General features: G+C 48.7%; 1 protein-coding gene across 2 annotated transcripts in view; it reads left to right on the forward strand.

Moving 5' to 3' along the window:
- Window positions 1-1,221: 1,221 nt before the first annotated feature.
- Window positions 1,222-21,964, forward strand: part of ARID3A (AT-rich interaction domain 3A) — a 101,371-nt gene continuing 80,628 nt past the window's right edge. Inside the window, exons 1-3 of one of the 2 annotated variants that reach the window (XM_038383856.2) lie at window positions 1,222-1,659; window positions 13,772-14,806; window positions 20,998-21,319. In XM_038383856.2, coding sequence (XP_038239784.1) covers window positions 14,376-14,806; window positions 20,998-21,319 — 753 coding nt within the window. In that variant the 5' untranslated portion in view covers window positions 1,222-1,659; window positions 13,772-14,375. Of the gene's footprint in view, window positions 1,660-11,979; window positions 12,258-13,771; window positions 14,807-20,997; window positions 21,320-21,964 lie in introns of those variants that run through there. The other variant, XM_043502532.1, reaches the window with a different exon arrangement.

The raw sequence follows: 21,964 nt of genomic DNA on the forward strand, positions 1-21,964 counted from the left end.
TTTCTTATAAAAATGACACCTTTTTATGCCCTCCCCACTGCTCCCTGCGTGTCTTCTAGTCACAACTGCTGATTTGACTTCCCAGAGTAGCCTTTACTCCTGTTGTGGGCTTAAAGACCAAATCAAAGAGAGGCTGCAGCTCAAGCAGAAATTACAGGCTTGATGCAGGACTCGAGCCGAAACAGTTATCTGGCCTGCGTTGTACAGGAGATCAAGGGAAACATTATGATCCTCTGGTCTGACCTCCTGTAAATTATGATTTATTCAGTTTTTCCCTGACTGAAACATCCTTCTGAATATCTTCAAGAGAGCTGAAAATTCATGGAAAGTATTAAAAAAAAAAAAAAAAAAAAAGCCAGGACACATACTATTTAGAGAAAGATTAAAACAAAATTAAATAAGAGAGTTAGGGGCTGATTCTGCAAAGATTTAAGCACAGGTGGGTAATTTTGAGTAGCCCCCATTACAGTAAATGAACTTTACTCGCAGGAGAAGTTCATTACGCACGTGCTTTGAGTGTTTGCAAAAGAAGTCAAAGGGAGAGTGCCCCTTTAAATTCTACCTTCCGGCTCTTTTGAGACGCTTCCTAATATGAAACACCACCAACCTAAAGGCAGTTAGGCTTCAGCCTTTTTTTCTTTTCTTTTCTTTTATTTTTTTTTAAAATTTAAAGGAGCCACGTCTATGTATACGTTTGTGCCCGTGGACAGCAACTCCAACCCCATCGGCAGAGAATAGAAACAGGTATTTATTTTCTAAACAAATGCAGAGTCAGGAGTCTAGGGGATGATTTCTGATGCTTTGGGGGTATAATCTTTATGGGAAACTTCAAATTATAATAAAACAACTCAAAAGCACACTCTCAGCTGCAGATCTCAAAGCACTTTGTGTCTTTCCCACCCCGTTTTCCAGATGGGGGAACTGAGGCACAGACCTGCGTGGGTTTGAACCCCTTTCGGAGCTTTAAAATCCTAATTCTGCAAACGGTTAGGCAAGCAACTAATATTCATGGACACGGCCCCTCCTCCCCATCAGCTTTAAAAGGGCTTGAGTGTGTGGTTGCAGGATCGAGCCCTTAATTTTAAATTTTGCAAATAGGTAATTTAAAAAAAAATCTACAGATCAACATTTACACCAAAATTACACCAGCCACTTAGAACAAGGATCGTGCCTGCAAAGATAATAAATAAAAAACAGGTAATGGGATGGCCATGAGGCTCAAAAAAAGCTTCTGGGATTTTTAATCTCCAATCATCACTGAATAATCTGGGCACCCCTACCCTCTGCGCGTTTTCGGGAGCCGCTGGGGAAATGGGAGATGGTCCCTAGCTGGGCAGCCCACTCCTATGGCAGGTCTCTGATTCAGAGGTTAGGAATTTGCATCTGATTGCTATTTGTCACCCAATGATTTGTCTATCCAGCCATGAGCACGCCTTAGGCAGAAGGGGGAGGGGAAGGGGCCAGGGCTTGCAGTCCCTGAAATGAGAAATTTACCAATCAGGCCAGATAGGGGTGCATTAAAACAAACACAATTAAAAGAGAGATACCGAAAAAAGAAAAAGAAACCAGGATCGGCCAGGTTCCTCTACAGCAAGGTGGACCCGCTGCCCGGGAACGCTCGCGCTGCCATGGAGCCCCCCAGCAGAGAGGCTGCGTTGGGTGAGCGAAGCTCCTTTCTTCTCCTTCTCCCCTTTAAAGTGGGTTCAAAGCCCTCGGCCATCCTGCTGGCTGAACCTAAGTCGCTGGGAGGAGGCGCAGGTTTGCGGGGGGCTTTTGTTTTTTTGCATGGGGGGGAAACATTTTTTTAAAAAGGGGGGGCGGAGTGGGGGTCCCCTCTAAACAAAGTTGCAGCATGAAGAGGGGTGGGGGATTTCCCACAGCTGGGCACTGGATCCAACTTTTATCGACTTCCCCCGTGTCGAGGCTTTATTAGCACGAGCACCCGTCAACCCCCCCCCCCCTTTTTTTTTTTTTGCCCCCTTTCAATTCTGTGCAACTTCCAAAGAAGTGTAGCCCGTTTGTGGGGTTGGGGCTGGAAGGCAAAGATCCCTTTTTATGCTTCGGGGAGGAAATCCTCTTGGCAAATAGCAGAGCGGACCCCCTTTGGCGGAGGGGGGGAGGAAAGGGGCTTCTCCCCCACCCCACCCGTGGGGGAAGCAAAGAAGCTGGTGTAGTGTAGTGAAAAGCCGAGGGGCCATGCGCCCGGGGAGGGTTAAATGCGAACTCCCCGCCTGTTTTATTTTTAAAGGGCTTGTCTCTGTCTTTGCAAAAGGCTCCATTTTTTTTTCCTCGCAGCAGCAGTAAGAGTTGGACACTGACCTTTCCGTGCATGGCAAAGCATTTCAACACCCCCCCCCCCCCCGAAAGGCCCTGGATAGTTCCAGGCACTCACCGGCGATTCCCCATTCAAATCCTGCGTTTTGCTGGGGCTGATTTCCCCCCCCATCTCCCCCCCAACCCCCGTGTATAAGATTTTTAGAGGAACCCTCTTCACGTAGCAGGTTAAAGAAAGAACCCAGTAAAACCATGTCGATTGTGTGATTTCCCCCCCCCCCCCGTTGCTTATATGGCTGGTGATCAGGGTCTATTGATTCTACAGGGCTGACTTGCAAATAAAATCCATATTTGGGGAGGGAGGGGTGGATATGAATGCTGCTGCTAGAAATTCTCTAAGGAAGCTCTTGGAATTGCCTTTAGATTTTTTTTTTTCTTTTTTCTTTTTGATTTACAAAACTCTTGGTGTTTTTTTTGTTTGCCTTGGTTCTTGCTACATCTGAACTTAACCTTTGTTACTTTCTGGCTTTTTAAATGTAACCCCCTCCTCTGATTGCTTGTGTCTGTCTGTCTGTCCTGCCTCCACACCATTTCCAGTTGTCAATTGTTGCATGTGTTTTTTCAAGCCGAGTGACTGAAGTTTGATTTCCACCCTACCCTCCAAAATATAAAAGCTTGGGACAGCTTGACTTGCATGAAAATGGGGGTGGTAAGAGAGTGTATTTAACCTGTCATGTAACAACTTTTTCCCCCTTCCCCTCAATCTCCATCTAGGCCAGGTGTCTGCCCAAAAAAACCCAAATCCTGTGTTTGCTAGAAACTAAATGACTTATTACTGTTTGATAGTTAGTACAGTAGTACCGAGAGACCTGTTGTGCTAGGAGAGGGGTGTGTGTTTATTTTATATATATATATATATATATAATATATAAAAATATTAATAGAGAGAGGGAGGGACCCATCCTTTCCCAGAAGAGCTTAATTTAAATGGACAAGATGGTATTGGAGGGGAAGCTGAGACTTGTCTGAGGTCAGGCAGGAGGTCTGTGGCAGATCTGGGAACAGAAGGCAGGTTTCTGCAGTCTCTGGTGTCTCAGTGTTAGCCTGCATTGCCTGTCAGTTTGCCTCACTAAGATCCACCTTATTAAAACAATGGGGTCAATATCACAATTCAAAAAGGAATGTGGGAATTTGGTGTTCACGAAACTGAAGAACAAGTCGCGCTGTCTGGGGCCGAGCATGGAATAAGCAAGGCTCACTTTCAACATGCGTCGCACCCCGCAACTGCAAAATCTTTTGCCTCCCAGCTTTAAGGTCGCCCTCCCACAGCATCTCAGCCCTGTCCTGGGTCTCGACTTGTCCTCTGCAAACTCAAAACCTTTGCTGGAGGTTGCTTCTTGAGAGGCAGAGGTCTGACACTGGAAAGCAATTGTGTGTCAGGATTGCAGAGTTGTTACTGTGCCACTTTGTGGCTAATATTAGTCTGTCCTGTTAATGAGACCACAAACTTCTAATTAGGGCAGCTGGTGGGAAATATTAAATGGAATTTGACAGGCACATTCTCTTTAAGATTTGTTTGCTTGTTTTGGCACTGCCTAGCAAAACAGGGCCCTGATTCCCAATTAAGTTCCTTGGTTGTTACTGTAATATAAATAATTTACTGACCTGGAGGCTCTAGCCATTCAAATTACCATGGTGTTTTCCTTCTTCTCCTGTCCTCAACTGTAGCTTAGAGTTGCTGGGTGCAGTTAGAACAGCTGCTTCCATCTGCTCCAGAGGTGGCTGCCCTACACTGATGGATGTCATGATACGTTCTGTATTTTAGTTTGCCCTGGGGGACAAAAGGTGCTATTTAAAAAGTTGCTGTGATCTAGTAGAAATAGTTTATATTTAAGGTACACCAGCATCCTTGTTTCATATTCGTAATGTCTGTGGTTTGGCTGTTCTTACAGCCTATAGCAATTTTTCTTTCACCAAAAGCTGAGTAGGTACACTTTCCCCTGAACTCAGATTATTTTAACTACAAGATCATGTTGTAAGCAGCTTGTTTAGAATATGTTCTGACAGATTTCCCCCCCCCTTTGTATCTTCAACAGCAGCAAAACTTCAAAAGGCCACTTTCCAACCTTTTGTAATTGTGTGTGTGTGTGTGTGTGTGTGTGTGTGTGTGTGTGTGTGCGTGCGCACGCGCGCGTGCGCATCATGAATAAACTGATGGTACATGTATCCTTCAGAACTTGGAATGAAAGTGAATCGCAGTGACTCTTGGACCCCTGCCCTAGCCACTAAACTGCATTTATTTGCTGTGTGATCCTAGGGAAGTCGCTTCTCTCTGGGCCTCAATTTCTGTATCTGTGAAATGGGAATTATATCCATTCAAGAACGTGAGGTTACAATTTAAGTAGGCCCTATGGCCTGGGACCATCTTTCATTCTGCATTTCCATGGTTTCTGGTCCATGACTGTGCCTCTGAGGCACCACGGGAATACAAATGTTCTTTAATTGTTCTAATTGTATTTTTGGGGGATCCCAGGGCTACTTCCCCACTGCCTCAAATAGCTGGTGCATGGGTGGGTAGATTTCTGACACCATCAGGATGGTAGTATGCTGGACTGGTGCCAATGATGATGACAGACACAGGACAAACACTACACTCCCTTGTTTGGTGGGGGGTGTGTGTGTGTGTGTGTGTGTGTTCTTAAAGTGTGAGTCTTATGGTATTTGCTGTTTCTCTTAGAACTTCAGCTCCAAGACTATGTGCGAATCTCGGATTGATTGATTTATTTATAATTGTTTCTAGCCCTCATGGTGTAAATTCCATGATTTTTTGTGGGGCCTGACTCTCAAGCTTTTGGACACTTTGGGCTAGGGACACCACATCAGTACAGGCAAGACCAAAAGCCGCTTTCTAACACTCCCCAACGCGATCGATGTGGGTTATCGATGGAGTTCCCTGTTCTCTTCCGCAGCTAGCTCAACCGTGCCATAGCAACAAACAAATTCTGGAAGGGAGGAAATGGCTTCTCTTGCTTTAATGTGTGGGAAGACCAAAAGGGGAGGGGAACGGACACAGTGGGCAAAAACATGCATTTAAAAACCAAAATGCAAAGCAGCCTGCCTCTGATAAAGGAGGATCTGCAGCGTCTCTTTAAAACCAGACAGCTCTCTACCCTCCTGTCCCATTTTCCCCATGGCCTGATGCAGGGCGTCTGGCTTTTCTGATTTCTTTTTTTACTCACCTGATTTAATTTTTAAATGATGGCAGTAGTACTTGTGAGAAACACTCCCTTCCCCCCCCACATTGTTGATCTTCTGATTGTTCCTTAAATGGATTCAAAGTAAACTGAAACCAGTTGTCCACTCCAGGTCATTACACCGTGTCTGTGCATGTGCTATGTGGCGAGGCAGCGTGACACAACAGAGCTGTCCATCAGCTTGCAAAACCCTAACTGCCTGCTATGGCTTATTTTTAGCTGAATTCAACTGATACCCTTTTTTCTTTCTTTCTTTTTTTCCTTTCGAGCACCTGCTCTCGTGGGAAGTCAGTGGGGTTAGCAGCTGAAGCGCCAACATGCTTGTTTCTAGCACATCAGACTTCGGAGACTATTTTTAAAATGAGTACAGCAGTGCCTGAGATCCAGGCCCCGGTGTGTCAGATGCTGTACAGACATGTGCTTAGAGTCTAAAGGGTGGGAGGGGGAAGTGGCTTACCCAAAGTCACACAATAGGTCAGCGGCTAATCTCTAGAATCCCTATCCACTAGACAACACTGCCTTGCATAGGGTGTGGTTTTAATTGGCTTCCACAGATATCACCAGGCCCTTGTCTCTGAATCTTATTTAATTCAAGGCCCCTTCTCCTTTACATTCTGATGTGGCTTTCAAGGTCCATTAAATGGCTCTGTTCTGGCTGGGGGTTCAGGAGGGAAGCCCTTACTTAGAAAATATTTATTTTGACACTACATCCATCTCCATTAAGGAAATGATCCATGGAGATCAAACGGCTGGCAGCCCGTGGCACTACCCCCTTCGTTTGCTGCCCCTCAGCCAGGGATGAAAACAGTTTGGCTGTGTGTGTGTGTCTGTGTTTTCAGCAGGTGTCTAGCATGGGTCACAGTGGCTAAACTACTTCAACCCTGCTGCGCTGGCCCTGGTTGGGTGCATGCCCTGGCTGCTGGGGGGTGTGCGCACGCTCTTAATAGAAGTTGTCCCCAATAAATCTCTTTGTGCGTCAAGACGGGGCCCTGATCTTACCCTGCCATGGTCACTTCAGAACGTTTCCCTCCTTCGCACAAAACGGGCACCCAGTTTAAGAACTGAACATGAGAATTGTTTCTAGACCTGCGCATCTACCCATTGCATAGGTGGGAGCCTCTTTGGAAAGCAGTTCCCCCCCCCCCCCCCCCCCCCGGGGTATGTTTGTCCAATCCACAAGACTAGATTTCCACACTGGTATCCCAAGCCCTCTTGCCCGCTTTCATAAGTGTGCTTAGATATTCATTTTGCACAGGAATATAGTAGAAACCTGTACAAGAGATCACTTGATGTAGGTGCCCCAAAATACCTCCCCACCCCCAAAGAATACAGTACACCTCTGCTTTAGCTTTATTAGAAGGCAATGGATTCCCCCCGCCCTCAGTCCCTCACTGAGCAACTTCTTACCTAATAAAATATCCTTTGTATTGCCAGAAGGTGTTGGGTTAAATTAATTTAACTGTACAAAAGAGACTTCTAGTTGCTCTGGTTTTTGATCAGTGCATTGATCAAAGTTGGCAACTCATAGCAAAACAGAGAGCCAACCACCAAAGAAGTGTGACCAACGAGCTCATGGTTACTGTAATGACTCGTGTTCCAGTTGCGATCTGTCTCTCTATGAATGAAGCTCACCACCCTTTTCTTGTAAATGGAGAGGGTGGAGGAATGAGCAGAGACTTCTCAGCCTTGTTTGCGCCTTTCCCGCCGTTGCGATCACTGCCCCTCCCTCCCCCCAGTTGGTAACTGCTGGTATTATTTATTTTGCAGTAGTGCCTAGAGGCCTGGGCTGAGATCAGAGGGCCCCATTGGGCTAGGCATTGCACAACAGATAAGAGACGGTCCCTGCTCTAAGCGCTTATGATCTAAATAAACCAGACAGATAAAATGCAGGAGCAGAAACAGGAGAAGTGACTTGCCCAAGGTGACCCAGCAGGTCAGTGGCAGAGATGGGAATAAGAATTCAGCTCTCCTCACTCCTGCTTCCATTGCCCTGTCCTCCAGACCATGACGGGAGCCCTAGTACGGGCCAGTGCTGCCGGTGTTTGAGCCATCCTGTCTCCTACACCTGCTTCAGTCAGGGTTCGAGGATGTCCTTTACAGCTGTCCTGTACTGCAGGGGGCTGCTATGAAACATGTTTCCAGTGGTGGCACAAAGCATAAGCAGACCAAGCAATTTTTGGGGCCCTGATTATCCTCAAAAGGCCATGCATCTTATTTAATGTGGACTTTTTAACAAGTAAGTGTGTGTGTGTGTGTGTATAATAATAAAAAAAAAATTTGTGGAAATAATGAATTAGTATTTTTAAGGAGTGGGAAAGGGGGCCGAAAATATTCCTGGTTAGGGCCCCCAGTGGGCTAGCAGCACTTCTGCTTGTTTCTCTGCCACAACAGCTGTGAGGTTAAGGGACCCGGTTATATAAAGCAGTCCCCACCTCATGCCTTTGAAATGCTTTCTCCTCTTGCAGCACAGAAGGGAGAAAACGATATCCAGGTTGTGTTCCATTGGTGCTGCAGTGTCTGGCTTTAGCAGGGCAATGTGGGGACAAAGTTAAGACTGTTCAGGCCCACGTGCGCTGCGAGACAGAACCACATTCGCAGCGGTCAGTGGAGAAGTGCTGGGCGAGCCCATCACTCCTTGCTGGACTTGTACTTGGAGCTCTGCCCAGAACTGGGATTTGAAAGCAGGGGTCTTGCCCAGCTTCCTCTGATTCGTGTGCATGGGAATCTTCCTATTGTCAGACCATATGGGATCAACCCCTTCCCCATCTCTGCTGTATAATTAAGAACACAGGAGCTGCCCTCTGGGATCGGACCAGTGGTCTGGCTAGTCCAATATTCTGACAGCACTGGTGCTTCATAGAATATCGGGATTGGAAGGGACCTCAGGAGGTCATCTAATCCAACCCGCTGCTCGACGCTGGACCAATCCACAACTAAATCATCCCAGCCAGGGCTTTGTCAAGCCTGACCTTGAAAATCTCAAAGGAAGGAGATTCCACCACCTCCCTAGGGAACCCGTTCCAGTGCTTCACCACCCTCCTAGTGAAAAAGTTTTTCCTAACATCCAGCCTAAACCTCCCCCCTTCCCCTTCATAGGAAGGTGCAAGAAATCTGGGTACATAGACACAATTAAGGTCCCAGCCACAGTCCAGCTGGGACCTTGTTTTATGGCATGGCAGGCAGGAAAGCTAGAAAAGCCTGGTTCATAGAGGTAAGAGAATCTCAGTGTTTAGTAGCAGCATGGGCTAGTGGATAGAGCACTGGACCAAGACTCGGGAGCCCTGGATTCCATTCCCAGCCCTGTTGTGTGACCGTGTCCAAGTCATTTCACCTGTTTTCCCTCCCACCTTATTTGTCTTTTTACACTGCAAGTTCCTTAGGGCAGGTGCTGTCTCTTACTATGTGTCTATACAGTATCTAGTCTAAGCCTCCAGGTGCTACTGGGATACCAATAATGTTTAAACAGGATTCCTGTCATGTATATATGTGCAACCCCCAGTGTGGACACAGTTACTGTGGTAGAAGGCACTTTTGCACTGGTATAGCTTATTCCCCTTTCCTTATGGGAAGCAGCTACACTGGTATAAACCTCTCTATACCAGTTTAGCTGCATCAGCACTGGGGTTTGTACTACTGTAATGACATGGGTTTAGTTCAAGCCATGCAACTTTCTTGTATAGACCAGAGCAGTGTTGGATGCCACACAGCCTCACACCTCCCTTGTGGGTTTACATCTTCATGGAAGAGGAAAAGCCAGCCATTGTGTCTTTTCATAGCTAACTACCGGCCTTTTATAAACCTGCTTTTGTCTCCTGTCCCCTCTGCTGCCTACAACATCATTAAACAACTAATGTCTCCAACATGGGGCGGGGACTCAAAATGCCTTCCCCGCTAAGATGCTTGCTCAGCTTTTTCTTGGCTCTGTTTTTCCCAGCTATAACCTCTTGGAGAACTGATCTGAGATCAGTTGTTAACCACGGAAGGTAGGACCAGAAGTAATGGGCTTAATTTGTAGCAAGGGAGACTTAGGTTCAATATTAGGAAATCTTTCTGACTCTAAGATAGTTCAGCTCTGGAACACGCTTCCAAGGGAGGTTGTGAAATTTACATCATTGGAGGGTTTGTTTTTTTTTTAAAGAACAGGTTGGACAAACACCTGTCAGGTATAGTCTAGGGTTTACTTGGTCCAGTCTCAGCGCAGGGGGGCTGGACTTGATAAATTCTCCAGGACCCTTCCAGCCTGACATGTCTCTGAATTGTTTGTAACCACTGGGCTGGGACCCTACCATCTGTGAGCTGCCAGGGTCCCAAAAAATCAGTTTGCCTTGTCTTCAGCAACGAATGAACTCCTTACTCCTGGTCACGATAGATAAGAATGGGGCTTTATTCGCTTTAATAATGACAGAATAAGGAGTTTTAAAAAATAATCTACATGGATGTAATCCTTCAGATATGACATTCAATCCTTAACGCTGGTAAATTCACACCTGCGCACAAATATTCTAAACCCCATTCATAGCCCTCTTCTCGCCTCTTTCCACCTAATTCCATTTTATTTAACATGCTGAGACTCAAGAGGGTCTTAGACCTCCAGCCATTAACACCGAGACCAGTTTAGAGCTAAACGCTCAAGCTGTACTGCTTCGGCGGATATGTAAATTGATACAATGCTCAACGCCAACAGCACAAATGCAGTTATGTCTGGACAAAGGTGCTTTAAGGTACAGCTTATTCCTGCATATTTACTGTACAGATATATAATTGCCTGTGTACAGCCAGGGGATTCTACTGCTTTCTGTACGCCAGCTTCTGAACAGATTAAAATTAAAGCGGTGCAAAAATTGCATTGACAAGCCCCTAGCGTATAGTCCACAGCCTGCATTTTGCAAACATAAACTGTCACTCTGGCTTAACCACACACATGAGATCGTCTAGAAACGTTTCCCTCCTTCTCTATTTTTTTTCCTATGTAAATCATGCAAGTCTGATCCAGCTTGTCTAGCTGTCTCTGGAAAGTGTGTGTCCTGCTCCACTGACTGATTTCTCTATAATGCGTTCCCTTCAAAAGGGACTAGATTTCTGCACCTGCTCCAACTGGTTCAGAATAAACTGACCCCAGTGTCTCTGAAGCGCTCAAAGCCGTTCAGGAAATGGGTCGTTCGTGAAATGAGTCGCTGTCCTGGTTATGCCTGGATTTGTCTGCAGATTTCTCCCAGCAGAGCTCTGTTGTCTGATGCACTCGCCTTGGAAGAGCTGCTTCTCTGTCTCCAGTGGCTAGAAATGTGACACCCCCCCACACACACACACCCCCAGTGCTGGTTTAAAGCCAGTATAATCACATTTTCAGTTAAACTGGACCAGGCCTAAGGTCCAATTACACTGTGATTTCTACTACCTTGAGGAATCTCTGTTACAGCCTGATGGTTCCCCGGCGTGGCTACACTGTGGTTCATTGCTGCTAAGTTTAAAGTGGAGTTAAATTGCTCCCAGTTCTCATTCACAGCAGGAAAATTCAATCCCCGAATGATTGCAGGGAAACAAATTGAGAAGGGATGGAAGTGAGATTCCTTGTGTAAGAACTAGAACAGTATTGGTGGAGACTTAAAATAAAAAATGAGGGGTTTGGTTTTGTTTTTTACCATGTTTCCCCCCCCCCCCCAATCTCTTGCCCACTCCAAGAACGCTGTTTAAAATGCATCTTGATCCTATCTGGGCCTCAAGCCCCTAGTGTATTTTTAACTGCGTTGGAACTACTGTGTTGCAGCTGGGTCGACCTCAAAATGGTGGCACTTAGGGTGTGGATTGGACCTGTAAGCAGTGAAGCCCAAGGGACAAATTAGCGCGGCAGCTGCCTTCTGTTGTACTCTATCTTAGATCTGGCAGTCCAGCCTGCAGGGTGCTAATGACTTTACCAGACCAGAATCCAACTCTGTCAGTCCTCTCAGGAGCTTTTGGTATGCTTCCCGCTGCAGCTTCCCTCCGTGCCAGCGACAATGGGAGTGCCCGAGTTAACAGGTCTCTGGTGTCCATCTAGATCTGTCCTGAACTGGGTTAGATGCACTGCAGTCTTTGCTTCCTGGCTGCCAGGGGAGCTGAACTGCTGGGAGCATGGCCTAGTGGATAGGGCACTGGACTGGGAGTCAGGAGACGTGCCTTCTGTTCCCAGATCTGCACTGTGGGCATGTCACTTCCCTATTCCATGTCTTTCCCCTCCCACCCTTTGTCTCTTTCGCTTGGGCTCATTGGGGCAGGGACTCTTTCGCTATGTGTCTGTGCAGCTCCCAGCCCAAGGAGGTCTGGATCATGGCTGGATATTACTGTAATAAAAGCCCAGTGTTGGGAAATCTTACAGTCTAGTGTAGACAGACAGATTTTATTTATTTATTTATTTATTTTTAATAGTACTGGGAAAGCCTGAGAGCTGGAGGGGAAGTGGCCTCTTGTTTTCACAGGAACTTCTCTCCTTCAAGAAAAGGGCAGACGGACTTTTCAAGCGTTTATTTTCCTTAAGTGTGTAAAATGTGCTGGCAAACTACATGTAGCCCTTGTGCGCCTGGCAATTTGTCGACGTGGCGTCCTGGGCCACCCAAGTCTGGGAACACCTATGTCACAGCATACTGACACCCTCATGAGTGGGAGTATTGGGATCTGCGGGAGGGACCCTTCTTCAGGACCTGTTGACAGTGGATCTCTAACCAAGTCTAAGGAACTATGTAAACTCTGTGCCAGGTAAACTAATTCCATCCGCCAGCAGGACGGGGGTATGGATGGGTAGAGCCCTACGTGGACACAAAATTTATATCTGCCTCTGATCCGCAAACCGTGTTTGCGGATATAAAGCGGATAGCCGCAGATTTGCAGGGCTCTAGGGACATGTTTTAGCCTAGATCTTCCCCCTGTCTGGGCCCCATCCATGCTTGCCCCCTCACCTTGTTAGAAACTAGATTTTGCTGGTCCAGTCTAAACAGGTGGCCTAGCTGCTAATGAGAGGTAAATGGCTCAAACCCGCCCCCCACCTTTTTATTTTTTCTTAATGGACAAGCCATTTTCAACCCCAGACGAGCTGGGGGTTGGCTGATATTCAGTGTGTGAGGGTCTGAGACGCTTCGCAAAGGTGGGTCAATATTGCTGTGCGATACTCTTGATGTTACAGGGAAACAGAGGCACAGAAGTACCATGCAGCAAACTAGTGGCTGAGCTGGGGCCAGAACCTTTCTTACCTGGGTCCCAGTCCAGGGCCTGACTTGCTGCACCCCAGGAAGGAATCGGTCCCGCTCCCGGTGTGGATTCTATGGGCTCGTCCATGCTGTAACCACTGAACGGGGAGGCTGAGTTACACAGTTGTCCCCCAGCTCTGAGCTGCGGTGTGGTACAGACTGGACCTAACTGTCCTTGATTTCCCCGCCCCCCCTGCAGCCTCAGACTAGGATGACCAGAGGTCCCGATTTTATAGGGACAGTCCCGATATTCGGGGTTTTGTCTTATATGGGTGCCTATTACCTCCCCTCCCCGTCCTGACTTTTCACGCTTGCTATCTGGTCACCCGACTTCGGACTGAGCAGATCAGGGCGCATGAGTACGCCGTCGGGGAGGATGGGGAGAGGTAGTCCTAGTGCAGACAGCGGGGGCCTTCCTCCATGCAATTGCCACTAGCCAGTTTCCCTGACTCTGCCTCCAAGGTCAGGGCAGTCTCAGTTCTACCTCCTCGTCCTGTCCTCTGGCAGGGCTTAGGAGGAGGAAGGTCTGTGTATGGCTCTTCCGGTAGCCCCTCTCCTCCCAGCAGCCTGGGGTGAGGGATCACCTGGTAGGTGTTGGATGTGGGGGGAGGGAAGCCCATTAGCTGTGGGTCAGTGACACCAGGGCTGCTTGGAGGTGGTGGGGGGTGGGTGTCTAATGACCAGGCCGCCCTTCTCGGGAGCTCTCGGATTGCAAAGCAGCTGCAACAGGCTTCTAGAACAAGCTGAAGGACGATCCCTCCCCACACCCAACTTCATTCCCCACCTCTTCCTCTCCCCCTCCCCTGTCATCTTCTTCCCTTACACTCCTCCCTCTTCTTCCTCCCTCCTGGCCAGGCAGGGCCCAGCCTCCCTCCCCTCTTGCATTAAGTCTGGATTAATGAGGCTCCTGGTTAACTCTTTCCTCCCTGCAGTCACCCACAAGAAGACAACCCCAACCCAGTCCGCACTTAACCCTGCTTTCTCTTTTTTTTTCTCTCTCTCTCTCCCCCCCCCCCCCATCCCCAGGTTTGCGCAGACACCTGGATGAAACAGAATTGGCCAAGGACTAGTGGGACCCAGCCCTACCCCTGCAGCAGAGCCAGAGGAAGGAAGGAAGTTGCAGTCCAGCCTGGGGAGTGCCCGTCGAGCTAAGGGGCGTGCAATGTACAGGACTGCGCTGGCTGTCTGCTGAGCCAGAGGGGCATTGGCCCTGAGGTGTCTTGTTTGCAGAGACTAACAGCCCGGGTGGTTGCCACCAGCTGGCTGCTCCGAGGGTCCCATCCCCGGTCCCCAGGGAAACGTACTGGTGTCATCAGGGTGTCGGCCCCTCGATGCAAAGCAGCCCCTAGTGTACCGCCTTGGTGCCCATTTCCCCCAGGGCGTTGCACTGCACTCCCTCAGGGGCATTGCAACCTCCCTCCTCCCAGGGTACCAGTTACCTCCCAGTCCAGGGCTTTATCCCCTCTTAGGAACTTGCCGGCCAGCTCCCGTGGGGCCACTGCACCCCACAGGGCGTTGTCCTGCAGATACCCCTCCCCGCCAGGACATTGCATCCTCAACTCCAGGGCATTGCACCCCAGGTGCATTGCCCACCAACTCCCCCAGGGAGCTGCCCTCGGCCGGCAGAGCCATGAAGCTGCAGGCGGTGATGGAGAACCTGCAGCGGCAGCAGCGGGCGCGGCTGCAGCAGGAGCTCGAGGCGCGGCAGCAGGAGCGGCAGCGCTCCCCGCCTCCCCCGCCAGCACTGCCCCCTCCGCTGCCCTCCGGACAGAACATTGCCCTCCCTGCTGGGGCCTCGCTCTTGGCCCGGGGCCGCAGCCAGGACCCCGTCCCATCTGAGGAGGGGGTGGAGCTTGAGAGCGCCCGCATCCAGCGTGCCCAGATGGCCGCCCTGGCCGCTATGCGGGCAGCAGCAGCCGGACTCAGCCACTCGCCCAGTCCAGGAATGTCAGATGAGAGCCAAGCCTCCGAGGAGGAAGAAGAGGAAGAGCAGGGAGAGGAGGAGGAGGAGGAGGATGGCGGGTACCAGCAGGAGATGGGCTCGGAGGAAGAGGACGAGCTGTGAGTATGGATGTATAAATTTGCATAAATTAACACTTCCTGTGGCATAGGCATTGCATACTGACTTGAATTAATGCAGCAGCGCATAAATTAATGCAGTTCTATTCCCCACCATGTGTTGTGAGCAAGGATTGAACTTGGGACCTTCACTGTTGAAAATACAAGCCTTTTCTACTTGAGCTACACGAGTACGTCCCTTAGTGTTTAACAGTAATGGGCTTTTATCTTCTGGCCCAGCCACTGAATAGGGATACTATAACACTTGGACGGTATGTTACATTGACACGTGTGTGTATGTGTGTGTATAACATCCTAATTAGGTAAAGTAGCTTGGTTTTATACAAATTAACATAGCAGCGTTCTTAGATTGCACGGAGACTTATCCTGATTTAAGAAAAGTGCCATAAACTGGAACTGATTTTGCATGTTTGAAAACCATCACGCTTATATTTAACTGAATTTTAGCATACAAGTCTCACGTTCACTAAAGTCACATGGTGCGCTGAGGGATTCGCACTGATGTCTCCCTTCTGCAATATAAATACGGGTGCCACCTTTCTCAAGCGGGTGTCGGATGGTTTGGTCTCCACCACTGGTCTAATTCTTGGCGGCATGATGCCATATGGCGACGGGCCGAAGCGTTGCCAAACACCCCTTTGGGTGTGTGTTGTGTTGGAAGTCATTGTGGGGGCTGAGAGCAGTCTCTTCCAGTGCCTGCCCACATACAGTCCAAATGTTGCAATGCCATCGCTTTTTGCTGAGTCTCCGATAGCACTTCAACTCTGTGCAAGAGGCAGGAGGATTGACCTTTGGCAGCTGGTGGGAAGAGCCTTGTTCGGGGGCAGCCCTGGAACTGCTTTTTGGGGGAGAGAATCTCATGGACTCAGCCTGGGGGAAGGGGGTGGGAGACTTTTTTCTGTTTACATCTCTATACCATGCCTATTGTGGTCCTTCCGGAGCATGCTGGGACACAAATGCCGTACTCGGGTATAACTTTCATTTAGAATTGTAAGAATTGCAGGGTAATTTGGTCCTCATCTTCTCTGGCAGCCAGTGCAGAGTCCTTAAAGCAGCCCTGTCTAGTCTTAAATTACCCAGGCAACAGGTTGTTCTGTTGCCTCTGGCCGGTGCCAGGCCACCTGTCGACTGCTACCCCATACAGGACAGCCGCGGGAACTGTCTGTCAACAGCTGTCTGCATTTTTCACTGGGATAGCAATAGGGCCCTTTCCCCCTTCAGTTAAAGGGTCGCTGTCAAATTAAATCCATATTTCTGATGGACAAAATTCCCTGTGTCACTAATAAGTTAGATCATTTAAAATTGAAAATTAAATATTTCAAAATAATGGTGGGGTTTGTTTTGTTTTGTTTTTTTTTCCCCATTTGGCTTGGGCCATGAAAACAGAACGTTTAATGTGTGTTCTGCCCAACTTGTGGAGTTGGAAGTAGAGAGGGAATTGCTGGACTGTAATAAACTGGTTAAGAGTGTGTCCACCACGGCTCTCCACAGGATGGAATTGGAACTTTTCAGATGTGTCACATGCCCTATAGTGCAAACAGCTTATGAAGATTCTCGTTTAGCTCAAGTATTGTGTGGGGGCGGGCAGTGACTTTTTGGGGGAGAGGGATCAAAGTTTGGTCTCTGCTGTCGCTGTGAAGTTACAAGTGTCATAAAGTATGGTAACGATGACGCATCTGGGACAATTATACTATTGCCTGGGGAGGGGGAGGGGGAATGGGACTGGAAACCTGAAGTGAAGATCTGCCCTTTTTTTTTTAAAGCTGAGCTGGTAACACACCTTCGTCTGTGCGAGCCTGTTTGCTTAAGGCAAGTTCACACCCATAGCACGACTAGCTACCTTTCAAGTTAAATGGATGCACTGGATTTTGTTCCCCCTTTTGTCTTTTCCACTCTATTTGCAAGTGGCAGGAGCCAAGTAGCAGTGCTGGGGGCTCTCCAGGGGCCTGACTCAGTGCGTGGACCCCCCATTTCTCTTTAATATCTGTCTAATCTGAAAGAAAAATACACAGTTGCATTCTGGCAGCATTTTCACCTGGAGCAAACATTTGGCAGGGCGGATCTCTATCTCTCCAGGCAGAGAAGTGGGGACCCGTCCACACCTCCTTGGGGAAGGTGACAGGGCTGTATGTGCCCAAAAACTCACTCTGATGGAGTGAAGAGCAACCGTATCTAATTGTTCTTTGCCCAGCAGATACCCATTGTGCATGATGAGAAATCGGCCATAGGGCACCTGTAACCTACCAATTCAGGGTGTGTCCCGTTCTAGTGGTGAGGCCATATAAGAAGACGAGTGCCTACTAATACTACCAGCTACTTGTTACTCTTCTAGATCAGTTGGTGGAGGCTCCTGCTTTTAGAGCTGAATGTGTCAGTTTTATGCCTCATTGGCAATCTGTGCCCAGCTCTGTTGCAAGCCCCTCTTTAATGGGGGATAACTGATGTACAACAGATGGCATTTTTTTGGATGCAACCGGGGTCTGGCACCAGCCTTCCAGGGGGGCATGTGGCATAGAAAATAACAATTGGACCATTTTGATCAGAGCAGACTTGCAAACCTCTCAGGAAACTCACCTGGGTAGATCCAGAACAGTGACACTCCTTACTAAAGGTCAGTGTATAAATGATTGTTTAATAAACAGTTAATCAATCTAATAGGTGGCTTATAACCATAGCTGACAGCCACTTATAAACACCTGGTACTGATATGCTCATGTAAACCACTGGTGAGTGAGTTGGAGATTCTCGGTGCCCGATCTGCAGCAGACGAGCCTGTTACCCAGCCAGCTAGGGAATCTTCACTCTTCAGCACGTGCTATAGCAGCTCGTGCTTTTGGCTCTGGAGGTCCCAGCCAGTCTGCAGAATGGCGGTGTTCACACTTACAGCCCCCGATGACACTTGCAAGCGATCTGCTTACAGGCCTGCATCATCTACTCTGTTATTCCTCTATAAACCATCTCTACATGGAATCCGTTAATGTAAAGTGTGTCCCGTGGCGTCAACTTGCCAGCCACTCCCCTTGAGAATCCCAAGTGAGATTTCAGCGCTGCCCACCAAAAGAAACACTTCTCTGCACAGAGGAACAGAACGGTGCAGGGCTACATTAGTGCCAGGCAAAAGCTTCCCACTTGAGCTTGGGAGAATGGAGATTAAGCAGGACCTAGAGCTAATAAACCCTTTGTCCTCACCGCTGTCCCATATACATTTTTGGTTGAGTGGGGGAAGCTTAAGGATTCTCCGTCCCACAGAATGGCACTCTGATCTCCAGGCAGCTGTGCAGGCCCAGTGATGGCTCTTGCTCCCCCGCTTCTCAGGGGCCAGTACCATCTCTTGTTCTGAGTCCCCACTCTCACCTGGCACCGGGAGAGCTGAGATCCCTGTTCCCCACCCGCTCCCCTGCAGGCACACGCTCACTTGTCTCCATCCCGGTCGGCACTCAGATGTGATGAGAAACCCGGTTACAGTGGGGTGGGGAGAGTGGGAGCTGAAATGCTGGCAAGGAAGAAAGCTGGGTTACAGAGAGGGCTTCTCCCCTTTGCCCCTTGAAGGAACAGGAAGGAAACTTCCCTAACCAAGACTAAATGCAGTTTAGGGCCTTCTTCAGGAGGTGCTAATCCTGCCAGCCATTAAAGCTGGGTCTGCACTAAAAAAAATTAGGTCACCACAGCTACCTCCCTCAGAGGTGTGAAAAATCCACACTCCTGAGCCACTTAGTCAAGCTGACCGAAGTTCCTGCATAGACAGCGCTAGGCTGAGGGAAGAATTCTGTCGATTTAGCTGCTGCCTCTCAGGGAAGTGGATTAACTACAGCAACGGGAGAACCCCTCCTGGCGCTGGCATCTGCACTGAAGGGCTATCGCTGTGCCTCCCCATCTCTGTCTATTTCATGCATTCCCGAGGTGTCTCCACCCCGACGTTCGGGTCTGTCGATAACCAGCCCAACTGGTTGGTTGGTTTTCTTATTCCAGGAGAGGAGAGTTTCCTTGCCAGTGCTAAGATGGGCTCGGATCCAGGGCTGTCAGCACTAAGGGGAAAAATTTTGAATCGGTTCTAAAACTGGTTCAGCTAAGCTGGCAGGAGTCCTAGTGGAGGCTTGTTTTTTGTTTCTCAGATGGTCTGACCTGTTTGTAGGGGGGAGCCAGGGTGCCTTAGATCACCTCAAACTGGGTCAGTGCTACAGCTCTGACTGGCTTATCTGAGCCACTTTTGAAACCAGTTAGAAAATTTCTCCAGTAGAAACGTCCCTCGGAGATGTGGCAGCAAATCTAAATCCCTGGTGTCTTGGGCGCAGCTCCCAGTTGAAGGGTGCGCTGCTCCTTCCAGAGAGGATGGGTCGCCATGATGGAAGAGACAGTGGACTTTGCCTCAGTCTGGATGGGTACATTCGGGGGACATGGGATGATCTGATGTAGCAGAGGAATCTATGCAGTTACTGTGAATTCACACCACTGTAAACAGGAGCAGAAGCTGGCTTAAGGAGACTGTCTTCCGAGTGTGTATGTAAAATATTGTGACTTTTTTTTTTTTTTTTTTTTTTTTTTTTTATTATGAGAAGGAAAAGGGTTTGTAGGAATGCTTTGTGCTAAGGCTACCCATCGTGCTTTGGACAGTATGTACTCACCGAGAAAGTGAACTGGGCTGGGGTGGAGAGCGGACAGAGCTGCCCCAGTTATTCAGGGAAACTGGAAAATGTGAAAACGTTCGGTGCTTCTATTGCCTAGTGTGTGGAACAGATTATTTATTTCTGCTGACTTGCAAACTCTTACTAATTGTTTGCAAAGCAAACCGCCTGGAGTTTGGCACGAATTGTTTGCAATGCAAACCGCACCGCGGCCCCAACTGAGATCTGGGCACGAACACCTAGTGGGACACAGCCCTTGCCCCAACAAGCTTGTATAGCGAGAATGAATGGTTCGAAAGGCAGCCGGGGCAGCTCTGGAGGACTTGCAGTTGTGCATGATTGCACTGTGGAGTTTGGAACAGGGACTGGATTGCTGGGTCAGTGAGATTTAGATTAGGCTGCTAAGGGCTGTGTAATGAGACTCCTTGGTTTTATTCTGCCCTGATGTTCCTCTCAATATATAGCCTGTCTCAGACTTTCCGGACCGTTGCTCCAGGGTAATAAGCTAGTAGGAGATGGGCTTTCTTGTTTATGGCCAAGAACACCCCTAGTCTTCTGCAGCCACAAGTGGGCACCGGGTAGTTGTTAAATTGGGAGGCAATGGTTCCTACTGGTTAGAGCACTGGACTGGGACTTGGGAGGACTGGGTTCTATTCTTCCCATCTGTAAAATGGAGCACAGTACTGAGCGGCTTTCTAGAGTGCTCTGAGCTCTGCTGATGAAGTGTTTATAGGAGAGCAAGGGATTGACCCTTAGCTTCTCTTACTAGCCTGTGCAAAGGCACCATTGACCATGCAGCGCTGGAAGGGGGTGGGGAGCTGCCTCGTCCAGTGACCTCTTAACCCCGCAGTATGTTGCTGGCCAGATGTAAGATGCTAATGCTCCAGATGGCGCAAGGGAAAGGTGGTGCCCTGACATGGGAATGGGTAATGCCCGTGTTCCTGTGCACTCAAACAACATGTGATCTATGGTAGTCGTGTGGCTTAATGCTCAGATTTAGGCACCCAACTTCCACTGAAATCAGTGGAAATTAGGAGCCAAAATGCCTTTGGGGATCTGGGCCTCAGATGCTGCAGTAATGGGCATGGTATAACAAGCTATGTAGAACAGAGCCAGTCTGGATCAGACCAAGAGTCCAGTCTTTACCCGCAGCCAGGGGAGCCCTGCAGTAGGTAGTTATGGGATAACCTGCCCCAGGACAAGTTTCCTGCTGAAGTCTTGGGGTAGGAGGATTTATATGCCATCCTAAACTTTCTCATATCTTGTGGGAAGGAGTTACGCAATCGAACAGTGTGAAAAAAGCATTTCCTTTACCGGTTCTGGATTTGCTCCCTTTTTGGTTTCATCGAGTGTACTTCTAATAATCTTGATTGTATTGAATCTGGTGCCTTCTCCACTGTGGGGTGGGCAATTCTTGGCGTGGAGGTGGGGTACATAAAATCAGGTGGAGTCTCTGTTTGTGTGTTGATTTTTAGTGAGCTCTCTCCAAATGCTACATCATGAACACTCTCTTCTCTCCCCTGCCCCCCCCCCTTTTTTTATAACTCCTAGGAAGCGCAAATGGGATGAAGATGACTTTGAAGAGGACATGGGGGAGGAGGAGGAAGAGGAGGAGGAGGAGGAGGAAGATTATGAAGAGGATGAAGAAATGGGGGAGGATGAAGGGCTGGGCTCAGCAGAAGCGGTGAGATCTGGTCCGGGATCTCTGCTTCTTCGCAAGCCGCAGGCCCCCCAGCAGTACCGAGGCGAGCCCCAGAGGCTGCCGGGGGGGCAGGAGCGGCTGTCGTCTGGATTGAGCCATCAGGGGCACTTGCAGCTACAGCAGCAGGCTCCAGACCACGGAGACTGGACTTACGAGGAGCAGTTCAAGCAAGTAGGTACCATAAAGGCATATGTCCCTTTAAATGACTTGCTGGCATTGAGTTTATAAGCCGGTTACTTTTAATACTGCATCTCCAGTATTTAATCCCTTGGGGACCTTGAGCCGGGTCAAGGAGTTCTTCCCCATTGATGGACAGGGAAATCGCCTCCTCACTGCCAGAATTAAGATGTCCTTTAAGATGTCAAGAGGTGTGTTGTATTCCTGGCTACACTGGGAATGCTGGTGTATTGAGAGCTGCCCGTGCCAAGAGACTGAGACATCCTTGGACACGTTTCAAATGGCTGGAATAGCTTGGAAGGGATTTTGAAGGGTGGCAGGCGGGTCTGACGCTATGTGTGAATGAAGTCTCCAGGATAGAGACTGGAGAGCCCAAACCTCTGTTAGCTTGTGCTTCAGGGACTTGGATGGATTTTATAGTCTGGAAATTTTGCTGCTCTTTGCGGGGAAGTGCTCTTTTGAAAGGTTCCTTGTTTTGTCCTTGTAGTTCACATGCTGTCAACCTCCAGTTAAGATCTTGGCCCTGAGCCACCGGGAACAGTTTGGTATCACTTTGGAGGAAGGTGGCCAAGTCATAGGACCAGGGAACTCTGATACCTTGGTCAGTCATTCACACCAGTGCTAATGCAGGTGTTTTGC

This window comes from Dermochelys coriacea, chromosome 25 (assembly GCF_009764565.3).
Source record: "Dermochelys coriacea isolate rDerCor1 chromosome 25, rDerCor1.pri.v4, whole genome shotgun sequence".
NCBI classification, from domain to species: Eukaryota; Metazoa; Chordata; order Testudines; family Dermochelyidae; genus Dermochelys; species Dermochelys coriacea.